The sequence below is a fragment of the Oncorhynchus keta genome, chromosome 26, assembly GCF_023373465.1.
Source record: "Oncorhynchus keta strain PuntledgeMale-10-30-2019 chromosome 26, Oket_V2, whole genome shotgun sequence".
Taxonomy (NCBI): Eukaryota; Metazoa; Chordata; class Actinopteri; order Salmoniformes; family Salmonidae; genus Oncorhynchus; species Oncorhynchus keta.
The window spans coordinates 23,879,173-23,891,736 of NC_068446.1; the positions used below are offsets into that span (position 1 = coordinate 23,879,173).

At 47.3% G+C, this 12,564-nt stretch overlaps 1 protein-coding gene across 1 annotated transcript in view; it reads right to left on the reverse strand.

Annotated features, from left to right (window-relative positions):
• LOC118359123 (centrosome-associated protein 350-like) overlaps positions 1-12,564 on the reverse strand; it is a 41,235-nt gene that overhangs the window by 6,649 nt on the left and 22,022 nt on the right. Inside the window, exons 15-31 of the mRNA XM_052480413.1 lie at positions 10,614-10,834; positions 10,354-10,517; positions 10,083-10,193; positions 9,687-9,827; positions 9,336-9,523; positions 9,014-9,177; positions 8,661-8,857; positions 7,493-7,680; positions 7,176-7,263; positions 6,944-7,096; positions 6,584-6,741; positions 2,954-3,198; positions 2,588-2,775; positions 1,041-1,176; positions 404-564; positions 166-302; positions 3-79 (exon numbers count right to left, since the gene is read on the reverse strand). Of these exons, the coding sequence (XP_052336373.1) occupies positions 3-79; positions 166-302; positions 404-564; positions 1,041-1,176; positions 2,588-2,775; positions 2,954-3,198; positions 6,584-6,741; positions 6,944-7,096; positions 7,176-7,263; positions 7,493-7,680; positions 8,661-8,857; positions 9,014-9,177; positions 9,336-9,523; positions 9,687-9,827; positions 10,083-10,193; positions 10,354-10,517; positions 10,614-10,834 (2,717 nt within the window). The remainder of the gene's footprint in view (positions 1-2; positions 80-165; positions 303-403; positions 565-1,040; positions 1,177-2,587; positions 2,776-2,953; positions 3,199-6,583; positions 6,742-6,943; positions 7,097-7,175; positions 7,264-7,492; positions 7,681-8,660; positions 8,858-9,013; positions 9,178-9,335; positions 9,524-9,686; positions 9,828-10,082; positions 10,194-10,353; positions 10,518-10,613; positions 10,835-12,564) is intronic.

Consider the following 12,564-nt stretch of genomic DNA (forward strand, 5'->3'; position numbering starts at 1 on the left):
ACCTTGTTCAACTGGAGAATGTGGAAGTGTCTTCTCAGCTTTCTCTGAGTCAGAGACAACCTTCCAGTCGGTTTCAGGTCTGGAGAGGAAAAAAAACATGTTTAGATGAAGATGGACCAATTCATCAGTTTGTGCAACATACACATAGTTAGTATGTTGGTGTACCTGTAAGGAGGTGGTGGTTTAATCTTGGGCTTCTCTGTGGCTGAGGTGGGGGCCAGGATCTGAGGCTTGGCAGCAGGTGTCGAGTCCGGTTCCTTACTCAACTCAGTCTCCGTCTTCTCAATGAAATAATTGTAGGACTAGACATAAGGAAACAAACAAAGCCCAAAGTAGGTCACTGTTCTTGTTATTGCTCATTGAATGGAGCAGGGCAGGCTAGGATTCTCTGATATACACTGACCTCTAGCTGCTTCAGTAGGCTGGCCTCCTGGGCTTTCAGACGCTCTTTGTGCCTCTTCTTCTGCTCCTTCTTCAGCTGGTACACCACAGACTTGCGTTTGCGCAGCTCCTCTTTGAGGGCACGGATACGGCTCTCAATGTCGCTCTGATCTGACATAGGCTCTGTGTGACACAATAAGTACGGTTAGAATGCGAAATCCATGCCAGACTGATTAGTATAAAGTAATCCAACTTAGAACTACTGAACTCAAATTCTCGGAAGGGGGAGTAAATATTTATTTATTTGCGGTTTGTCCATACGGACATTCATAGGCTACTCCAAAAATGCCTGCACATGTTACGCTAGTGATAAAAATCTGATGATTGAGATGTCCGCTATAATAGCACAACAGAACCAGCAACGGCAGTTTAAAGGACTATGACTGCAGCTCAGTAACGGCTGGGAAGCTTCCATACTCCCATAACACAACTAAGCAGGTTGAGTGTCAGGGAACTGCACGCATAATCCTTTTCTTACGGCATCACATTATGCCTGCAGTCAGTCCTCTTTCGACTCTGCTTTTCAACAGCTCTAACAGAAAATAAAAATCATGTCCCGTTTTGGAGGCCCTACTGCTCCAGAGAGGGGACCAACTCACCTGAGCGTGTGCCAGAGGGAGTGTCAGCGGCCTTGGGGTCGTGGCTGGAGGTCCTGGAGGAGGAGCGGAGCTGCATCTTGCAGCTGCTGCCCTCTGGGTGTGTGTTAGTGCTGAGGCTGGCTTTTGGTGAAGGAGACTGTACAACAGAGGAAAAGGATAGGGCCCAAGGGGAATTCAGGACAGTCTCACATTCACCACAACAGCATGCCCCAAACTAACTAACCAAGACACACCAAAACTCACACACATACACAAAAACAAACACACTCAAAAGGCTGTGTCTCTAACGGTACATGCACAGATGCCTTTCTGTGACATTTAGACTTGAGTGTTTCTGCTTACATCTCTATTTGCATGTGGCTTCTAAATTCCTGAGACGATTTAAATAACTATAGTGACATCTAGCTCCATAAGATGAGCTCACAGGAGTGAATGAAAGAAGTGATTTTTTTAAGGTGTTTTCCTCTTTACCCAATAGGGCAGTTAATTGAGTATTATTAATGTCACACTCAAATAACAATCAAGTAACACATTAACTGTGCACAAGGAAAGTGACAATTCCCTGAAAGAAGCAACTGAGTCTGGACCTTGGACAAAGGCCGACATTCACTGAGCTGCCTAAAGCCTCTTCCCCCTCAGGAGGCTGAAAAGATTTGGCACGGGCCCCCAGATCCTCTAACAGTTCTACAGCTGCACTATTGAGAGCATCTTGACTGGCTGCATCACCGCTTGGTATGGCAACTGCTTAGCATCCGACCGTATTGCGCTACAGAGGGTAGTACGTGCGGCCCAGTACATCACTGAAGCCGAGCTCTTTGTCATTCAGGACCTTCTAACCGGGCGGTCAGGTGAAAGCCCTAAAAATAATCAAAGACTCCAGCCAACCAAGTCATAGTCGGTTCTCTCTGCTACCACACGGCAAGCGTTACCGGAGAGCCAAGTCTGGGACCAAAAGGCTCCTGAACAGCTTCTACCCCCTCAGGATTTTTTTCCTTTTCACCCCCTACCCAGATGTACATAGTGCTTCAATCACCTAACCAAACCTACAATTCCCCCTCAATCTATCAATTACCTCATACTCCAGCACACTGATTTGTTACCGATACGACATATATTTCATTGTGTTAATATTTTATTTGTATCTATTTGTTAATTTTCTTACTGCATTGTTGGGAAAGGACTCGCAAGTAAGCATTTCACGGTAAAGTGTAGACTTGTTGTATTCGGCGCACGTCACAAATTAAATTTGATGGGAAGAGCGCTAACAAAGTCTCACTTTGCTCTCAGGAGGGATAATACTTGGAGCATGCGCGTTGACAGATTCTGGTAACTCATACAATTCCTTGCACAGCTCCTCCATCTACACCCAGGACTTAGACTCCCCCTCTGTGAGCAAGAGAGTAAGGCCCTGTGCATGTTGCTTTTTTGTGTAGGAGGGGGACAATAAAACAATCTAATCTTATGGAAGGGTTCATAAACAAATGTAATCAACGTATTTCTACTGTAGTAATAGATAACATGACACCACAACATGCACAGGGCCTTACTCTCTTGCTCGCAGGGGGAGAGTCTAAGTCCTGGGTGTAGATGGAGGGGCTGTGCTGGGTGGAGGGCAGCTCAGAGACAGAGCCAGGCTGATCAGTGGAGGGGATGTCTGGCTGCTGGGACCCAGAGAGCTCTGTGTGCACGCTGGAGCCAGTCACTACTGGGGAGTAGTCACCCTCACTCACAGAGTCTGAGGAGAGACACAAAGGTCAAGAGCAGATGAATACACCTGAAGCCTCAAATATGGATATGCAGCTTGCTGCAAACTCATACCTGATAACAGGCAAGAAACAGAAACTACTGCATGTGCTAATTTCATCACATACAATAGGCCCATAGCTCAGTGTCTGTCAACAGCGGTCTCTCACCTCTGTCAGTCTTTCCCTCAGGATCGTGCTGGCCAGAGCTGGCATTGGGGCTGGCGTTGGAGCAGTCTCTGTGATCTGACCTCTGGTCTCCGTCTCTAGGACGCTCTCTGTCCCAGGCAGCCAGGGCCTGCTTCTCCATCTGCCTCACCTCAGCCTCCTCAGCATCCAGCCTCTGCTTCCACTCCAGCAGCTCCTCCGCGTGCCTCCGCCGATGCATCAGACCCTGCTCCCGCTTGGTCAGGAACCTGGTGGTGGGGAGGACAGGAGGAAGGGAGAGAAAGCACAAAGAATGGTAGGTGCAATTGGTGTGAGAAGCAGTGAAATGATTGCAACGTCGCAGAAGCTAGTGGAGTCATCAGCAGTCCAGCCAGTCAACCCAACCACCCCCCTGCCCATCTTCACTGCAAACCTCCGGGACGGTCCACACACCTCAGACATGGTTTAATTTTGACACCATAGTGCACAAGTCATCCAAACTCTTCCCCCAACAACAGAGTACAAACATTTGATCAAAATGGATAAAACAGGCACAAAGAGTAGTAGTTAGGTTCAATCAGTTGGTTTGACCCCAGGGCTTAACATCACTGTAGGACACCCCACAAAACATCAGTCAAAGACCACCAATGGTTAAGAAAACACATTGCAGATTGTAAGTAAAAATGTTTATGGGAGTAACGTCGACATGAATTCTACACAACACAAGAGTCAAAATGTTTATGGGAGTAACGTCAACATGAATTCTACACAACACAAGAGTCAAAATGTTTATGGGAGTAACGTCAACATGAATTCTACACAACACAAGAGTCAAAATGTTTATGGGAGTAACGTCAACATGAATTCTACACAACACAAGAGTCAAAATGCCTATGGGAGTAACGTCGACATGAATTCTACACAACACAAGAGTCAAAATGTTTATGGGAGTAACGTCGACATGAATTCTACACAACACAGAGTCAATATGCATTTCCCATGTATACTGCGGAAAGAAAATACTTTCAAAATGGTTTCTCCATTGCTTTGATTTATAATGTACATTGAAAATAACTGGTTCATTATGCACTGCAAGTTAATCAGCTATTTTGCATGTTGACTATAATTAGTAGAAGTGCCAGACAGTACTGTGTTTGCTTGTCTCTCTTTCGCATACTAGTACAGCTTTGGGTTAGACTGTGCTCCCAATTCTATTAAGCCCACTTGCAATACATACTCATTAGCCCATCACAAGCAACAGTTACCTAATCCGGAACGTCGGTGAAGATTTACTGGGCTCATTGAACAGATTAAACCCCTCTATCAATGCTAAAGCACCGGCCAAAGGCACTGCTTCTTTTGCATGGACGGTGTGTAGCCTAATATCTTATCATTTACTCTGGACATTGGACATTTCTTCAACAAAAGTAGTGAGTGACATGAATATGAGAAAGTCATGCAGATCCTGATTCATTCACTCTGAATGAGTTAAATGAGCCCCTCAAAGCAACACCACAGAGATTGGAGAGCTCTCGCTGCTCAATGGGAGTCTCGTTCAAATCAGGCCAACTGTACTAAAAGGAATATGACCTTTGACCTTAGCAGACCAAAGTGAGGTCATTTCGTTACTGGCAAAAATGCCTTTCGTTTTTTCACTTCTTGTTTAATTTCTGTGCCCCTTCATGCATATGGTTGTGAACGTACGTGCAATGCCTGGTTTGTGTTGCCAACAGGATGCCATTGGGTGTTATTCAAGCTTTCACTTCACACTTCCTGGAAAAAAGGAAATTGGGAGGCGGGAGCTGAACACAAGCATGGTCCTTGGGACAGGGGGGCAGAGAAGGAGAGGCAGCAGTGAGAGGTGAGAGCAGCACTGTACCTGACCAACTGGATGTAGATAAACAGCTGGAGGTAGGGGAAACAGACACTGTGAGATGCCCACTGGTGGGCCGTAAAAGGAGAGAAGTAGTAGTGAACAGGAGAGCAGTGTCTACAACCAAACAAAGCAAGGACATGTGACACAGGACAAACCCCACAAAATATGAGTTGGAGAATGAGAAAACAGCCAATTAGAGAGAGAATACAGTAGTGATTAAGCATGTGCTTAATTGTACTGAATGTTTCATGGTTTCATTCAAAGAGAAGTAATGTAGTTAATCTGCCAGGGTTTTGTGTTGGTGGCAGAGCTTAGAGGGGTATTAAAACTCAGTCCTTTTCATCAGGAGTTGGCCAGGACATGGCAAGATGTGCATGTGTGTCTTTGGAGCTGGTCTCCAATAAAGAGCAGGTGTGTAGGAATGTGCAGCCATGTGTGAAAGCGTGCGGCAGTGCCAGAGACTGATAAATTATAATCCTAAAAAAGGTTAAGAGAGGCCTTTGTCTCATGTTGCACCTCAGAGGACATAGTGCTTCTCCTTAATTAAATGCACTGGGTGGAGGAATTTGCGAGATTAGATTATTTTAGCAAAAAGTTGCAAATGTAGTGGTGGGTGATAATTGTTTTTAAGTACTGGTAACTAAAACCTGATTTAGGCTTTATTAGACTCAAACACTGGCAAAATCACACATTAACCTTCACTATGATCCACAACAACACTAGAGCTTTATTAAAAGAGAGTGTTAACATATTGAAATGGCAGGTTGTTAGACGACCAATGCAAGCAGACAGAGGCGTGTCTACAAGCAGCTTGTTAGTTCCCTATAGAAAATAAAGTCTAGGCTCAAATTGACAGTGACCTCCCACTTTTAGCTGTGATATTGGGTACATTCAGCTTCATGTTTTTTGGTAGATTATTAAATTCAAGGAATCATTTGCTCTCAGCCTACAATTTGTACTGATCACGTTGCTATTGAACGAAAGTTACAAATCCTTAAACACCACAACAACTGAACGTTTGTTAGGACCTGTACTGCAGAATGCAAAAGCATAAGAATGAGGTCAGTCGGAGTGCAGGTCTGGCTGTTTAACCATCGTGAGAGTCCCCTCCAGTCACATGAACACATTGTTAAAAGACTAAAAACCTGCCCTCGCTGCTTGTATGAGACACCAGACAGACATTTTACACTACATATGGTACATTTTGGAATAAGTACAGAGCTTGGAGAAGATGCAGTCTGAATAACTAACATGTATGTATAGCAGGGTTCCCCAACTGGCTGTTCGCAAGGTGGTTTTAAATGGGCCTCCCCAGGTTTTCTGCGCAAACAAAAACAATCTGCCCGCGGCTGAATCTAGTTGATGATCCCTGATCTAGAGAGGACATGGAGCATGCTTATATTCATATCCACACCACAGAATAATTAAGGTTTCTAGTCAAGCCAATCCCTCACTTTCTCAAGGCAACAGCAACTTCCATCAAATGATTCTCAATAACAGAAGCTCTGAAGCTGGTACATAATTCCTTGTGATTAACAAAGGAAACCATCTTTAGTGATTGATATGCCCAATATGGTTTTGTTAGATCGCCAGTCTAAGACAAGTTAACAATCACACCCATAAAGATAAAGCTATCAAATATGGTAATTTCAGCTGTTTAAAAGTTGGTATAAATTGTGTCCATCTTATTATAAGCCCTGAAGTAGAAAAAAAAGAGCCCATGACAAAGACTTCCAATAAGACATTAAGGTCAATAGGTTAATAGACGTTTAAATTACTTCTTATCCATGTGAGAGCGCATCTTCTTGAGCTTCTGCATGATGCTGCTGGTCTCACTGCCAGACACTGAGAGAGGAGAGGCGCTGCGCACGTCCCCGTCAGTCTTCGCAGCACTGGGGGAGGTTGCCCCTTCGACGTGCTCCGACACTGGAGTCTCCTGGAGGACATAGATGGTTACACACTCACACACCAGAAACGAAGAAGAGCGCAAGACCCTTTCAAATCTTAAATGGAACCATGCAGTATTATTTTAGACAAATGCATAACACAAAGCATTTCTTTCTGAGGATTAGCTCAATATCTCCATAAATAACACATTCCCAGATATGAATATGATGTAAGAAGGTGGTAGTACTGACCGGTGGGGTGTCCCCGGGGCCGACACACTTGAGGCGCTCCTTCAGCTTGAGGGTGGTGTATCTCATTCTCGCTATCTCCTCCTGCTGTTTAAGAAGCAGCTGCCTCTCCTTCCTGGCTGCCCTGTTGGCCTCCTGCAGACGCTTGATCTCCGCCTGGAAACACACACAGACAGGGTCAAAGGTCATGGTCACTCAGCATTACAGCTGGGCAGTGATTTTGTTGGTTAGTTACCTGTTCCTGTTGAAGTTTCATCAGTAGGCCTCTCTGCTTCTTTCTGATGGGTGGCATCTTGTCATCCTCACCCTTGTCTCTGAGGCGCCTATGAGGTCAGAAAGGAGAAACAGTGAGAACATGAATGTAAAATGAGGACAGAAGTGCCTCATGCGAAAGAAATTCAACAGAACACATTGACCAAAACGAGACTACTCGTTTTGGTCAATGTGTTCTACTGAATTTCAGTCGCACATTTTCGTATGATGGAAAACAAAACAAAAAATTAGACAATATTTATTCAGAAAACATGGATCCTAATAAAAGTAAACCAGTGCCTTTTCTGATGCTCCAGCCAGGCGAGCTCGGCCTTGGTCTTCTCCTTAAGGGCCTTCTGTCGCAGGCGCAGCAGGGAGCTCTGGTGGTGGGCGCGCACCTCCTCCTCCTTCATGTACTGACGCACCATGTCCATGGTGAACCTGGAGAAGCTGTCCTGTCCGCTGGAGAAGGGCATGCTGCCGTCCTGCTGCCGGGAGCGAGAACAATGAGTCACTAACACATCACAAAGCCTTATCAGTCAGGAAACCAGGCATACACAGAGAGCAAACAGTGGTAGATGGAAGATCATTCTGGCCACTGGTTACATGCTCCCTCCAGCTGGCAAACAAATTGAGGCGAGGGAGAGGCTGCTGGACTTGGTGGTTGCGATATAGAATCAGTGTTGTAAACGCCGAAGTGTATCCAGAGCGCTGTCAAAACACCTGGGGCCAATGAAGGCCAAGGTATGTACAAGATCATGTGGCAGCCAGGTGTGACCGCAACCTCTCAGAGCCGCACCGCAACCTCTCAGAGCCGCACCGCAACCTCTCAGAGCCGCACCGCAACCTCTCAGAGCCGCACCGCAACCTCTCAGAGCCGCACCGCAACCTCTCAGAGCCGCACCGCAACCTCTCAGAGCCGCACCGCAACCTCTCCTAGCCGCACCGCAACCTCTCCTAGCCGCACCGCAACCTCTCCTCCACCTGCGGTGTTTGAGGGGACCAGGTATGGGTCAGGGAGGGAACGATACAGCCAGGCAGGGAATCTCGCAGAACCCAGTTAAGCGGGGCCGGGGCACACAGAACGTTGATTGTGCCCAGGGTAGTAATGAGTTGAGCAGGCTTTCTGATGCCATGGCCAGTGGAGCCCTACAAGGCAGGCAGCTCTTTCCAGGCGTCAGTATGGCTAGGCACAATCCTGCATACTGAACCCTTCAGAGAGGCAGGGAGCTACCACTGTGGCTTGACATTAAGAGCGAAGACAAATGCTGCTGCCAACATATTAGACAGAAGCTATAATTTCACCATTACTGCGGTCAAATCGGGCTAAATGTGGATAAGCATTATACGCTGGTGACTTTAAGGAGAAACCTCCCAAAGTGCTAAGATTTCAGCCAATCATTATGTATTTGAGTAGTCTTGCTACCTTGCCAGCATTACAGTTATTGAAATGAGGTGGCAAACTAACCTTGGAGCTGTCCTGTGCTGCGGGGTTCTCCTGACTGGGAACATCATCTGACTCCTCGTGAGGAACTCTATTCTTGTCCAACACTCCACGCCGGTGAGACTCGGAGGGCAGCAGCGAGCGAAACGAACGCTCCTCAATTTCATCCTCCGTCATGGACTCGTCAAACTTCAGAGACTCTGTACCCACTGAGGCGCTGTCTTTATGGGGACAGATTGTTGGGGAGAGGAACATTGTTTTCTCTTTCTAAGAGACTTCAGGCTATTTATGCATCAAACGATTATTATGCATTGCCTGTTTGTGATAATGTCTCCCTTCCAATCCCCACAGTGAGTGCTATGAACCCCTGGCCTCACCTTTCTCATCCAGTAGGGACTGAACACGGTCACTGGGGATGGAGTCTTCAGCTGCTGTATGGGTCACAGCCTCCACCAGTGAGCTGTTACCCGTCTCCACCTTCCTCCTCTGTCTCTTCTCATAGGAGGCCAGGGAGGGACTCCAGTGGCTGCTTTCTCCACCACTGGGGGGTACAACGCAGAGAGGACATGCGAGGGAGAAAACCAATTGCTTATCTAGCCATGCCTATAAAGTTTAACCTGACCAAGCAAAGTATGCTGACAAGGAGAAACATCTCCCGGTGTCTGTCTGTGAGGAACACCAGAGTGTGAATTCCAGTACCTGATGTTGGGTCTCCTGGAGGGGGTGGAGTCAGAGCAGCTGTCCAGGGAGAAGGGCTCTTCGGTCTTGTTCTTGGCAGAAGACATCTCACCCATGAAGCTCTGGTGATGCTGCCTCTGCTGGTCAAACAGGGTGCTGATGGGAGCAGCAGCAGGGTCACCGATCTGAGAACAGGCCAGCTCCGTCATCTGAGGAGAGAGCAACTAAGTCAGCAATATATCAACTGAAAGAAACTGTGTCGAGAAGCAAGAGTCAGACATTTGCAAATACATGCAACAGTGAGGAAACAAACCAAGCCCAGTGACGGGCTGTAGGGACAAGAGTGGAGGGGGAGAGCGAGAGTGTTCAGACCTCTTTGATCTGGTGGGCAGCTACGGCCGTATAGCGTACAGACTCGGCCTGTTGGCTGATCATCTTAGCGTTGGCCTCCTGCATGCCTCCCAGAGACTGCTGCTGGGTCTGAGCCATGTTCTCCTGCAGCTCCACGTGAGCCTGCAACGACACACACACACAGTTCTGTTACTGAAACACATTACAGCCTACACACGTCTAGTAAAATAGCTTCTTTCTCACACTACATGCAGTGAAGGTAGATTGAGTTCTATAAATATTTAAGGTGTTGGCAAATATGAAGCCACCCTCGAGAGGATCAACAATCTACCAAGTTGGTGCATGGATCTAACTCTAGGTGAGAAGTACGTGGATTCTGCAGTTGCCCGTTGTAAATGACAGTGCTGTGTGCAGTACCCTGGCTGCTTTCTGCCGTGTCTCCTCCAGCTGCCATTGGGTCTCCAGCGCCTCCTGCTCTGCTTTCACCTTCAACTCATGAAGGTCACGCTCGTGCCGCTGCTGCTGCGCCTGAAAAGGTTAGAGGAAAAAGGTGAATGAAAACCACCAGAACATGACTACATGCCAATCGCTAACATTTCAAGAGTGGAGTCGTGCCTATACTAAGCAGTCATATACATAAGTGAGCACTCTTCAGGTGCTCTGATTGGTTGGGTTGGGCCTCCCTCACCTTGAGTATCTGGGCAAGCGAGACACTTTCCTGCTGCGCCAGAGACACACCCGTTAACTGCTCCATGTCGCCCAGCTGACGCACAGACTCCTCTATAGACTCCAGGTAGTGGAGCTCTGCAGACATACGCTGCTGCAACACCCCTGGGGTGTAGTGGAGCTCACCTGGACAACAGAGAGATGGATAGAAACAAAGGAAGTTGTAGATAGGCAATAGAGTATTTATCAAAACGGCTGAGCGGGTGTTTCTAGGTGGTATACCTGCAGCCGTGGGCTCTGCTCTGCCCCCCAGTGTAGCGGACCGGGATGAGGACGAGCTGGGGCGGGCTGAGGAGTGAGGGCAGCCGGACCCAAGACCAAGGATGTCTGCCCCGGCTAGGGAGGCGCTGCCTGGAGACACACGACGGGAACTAGAGTCTGTCGGAGAGCCAGCTGGAGACGGGCTAGGGCTTCTGGGGGACTTCTTACTGTCCAAGCCCACACTGGAACCAAGAGAAGGAAAAATAAACAATTGATTCATATGCATGCTTTCTGAAAACGTACAAACTCCCATTTGTAACTGTCAACTTAAAGAAGGCTGGATTATCGTTTGAAAAAGTGGTGGATTATGCTTTAAACCAAGGGTGTCAAACATATTTTGCCCCGCGGGTTACATTCAGTCTTAACCAAGGTCCGGAGGGCCGCGCTTAAAATTTCTTATATTATTTAGTCACTGTCAAATTTGCAAAATATAGTCCCACATCCATCGCTTTTAGAATTTCTGATGCTCCCTGACTGTCGAGTATTCAAAGACTTAACAAGCTGGATAGAGTGATGAGACTATAAAATATAAGTTCATTATCATTCCTACACAGTTTTGATTAGGTTTTGGTCATTTTAATGTCAATTGACATCATTTTTAAACAAGTGACATCAATAAGGGATCATAGCTTTTGCCTGGATTCACCTGGTCTGTCTGTCATGGAAAGTGTTTTATACACTGCTCAACAAAAATAAAGGGAACACTAAATTAACACATCCTAGGTCTGAATGAATTAAATATTCTTATTAAATACTTTTTTTATTTACAGTTGAATGTGCTGACAACAAAATCACACAAAAATTATCAAAGGAAATCAAATGTATCAACCCATGGAGGTCTGGATTTGGAGTCACACTCAAAATTAAATTGGAAAACCACACTACAGGCTGATCCAACTTTGATGTAATGTCCTTAAAACAAGTCAAAATGAAGTTCAGTAGTGTGTGTGGCCTCCACGTGCCTGTATGACCTCCCTACAACGCCTGGGCATGCTCCTGATAAGGTGGCGGATGGTCTCCTGAGGGATCTCCTCCCAGACCTGGACTAAAGCATCCGCCAACTCCTGGACAGTCTGTGGTGCAACGTGGCGTTGGTGGATGGAGCGAGACATGATGTCCCAGATGTGCTCAATTGGATTCGGGTCTGGGGAACGGGCGGGCCAGTCCATAGCATCAATGCCTTCCTCTTGCAGGAACTGCTGACACACTCCAGCCACATGAGGTCTAGCATTGTCTTGCATTAGGAGGAATCCAGGGCCAACCGCACCAGCATATGGTCTCACAAGGGGTCTGAGGATCTCATCTCGGTATCTAATGGCAGTCAGGCCACCTCTGGCGAGCACATGGAAAGCTGTGCGGCCCCCCAAAGAAATGCCACCCCACACCACTGACCCACCGCAAAACCAGTCATGCTGGAGGATGTTGCAGGCAGCAGAACGTTCTCCACAGTGTCTGTCACGTGTGCTCAGTGTGAACCTGCTTTCATCTGTGAAGAGCACAGGACGCCAGTGGCGAATTTGCCAATCTTGGTGTTCTCTGGCAAATGCCAAACGTCCTGCACAGTGTTGGGCTGTAAGCACAACCCCCACCTGTGGACGTCGGGCCCTTATACCACCCTCATGGAGTCTTTTTCTGACCGTTTGAGCAGACACATGCACATTTGTGGCCTGCTGGAGGTCATTTTGCAGGGCTCTGGCAGTGCTCCTCCTGCTCCTCCTTGCACAAAGGCGGAGGTAGCGGTACTGCTGCTGGGTTGTTGCCGTCCTACGGCCTCCATCCACGTCTCCTGGTAGCGCCTCCATGCACTGGACACTACGCTGACAGACACAGCAAACCTTCTTGCCACAGCTCGCATGTGCCATCCTGGATGAGCTGCACTACCTGAGCCACTTGTGTGGGTTGTAGACTCCGT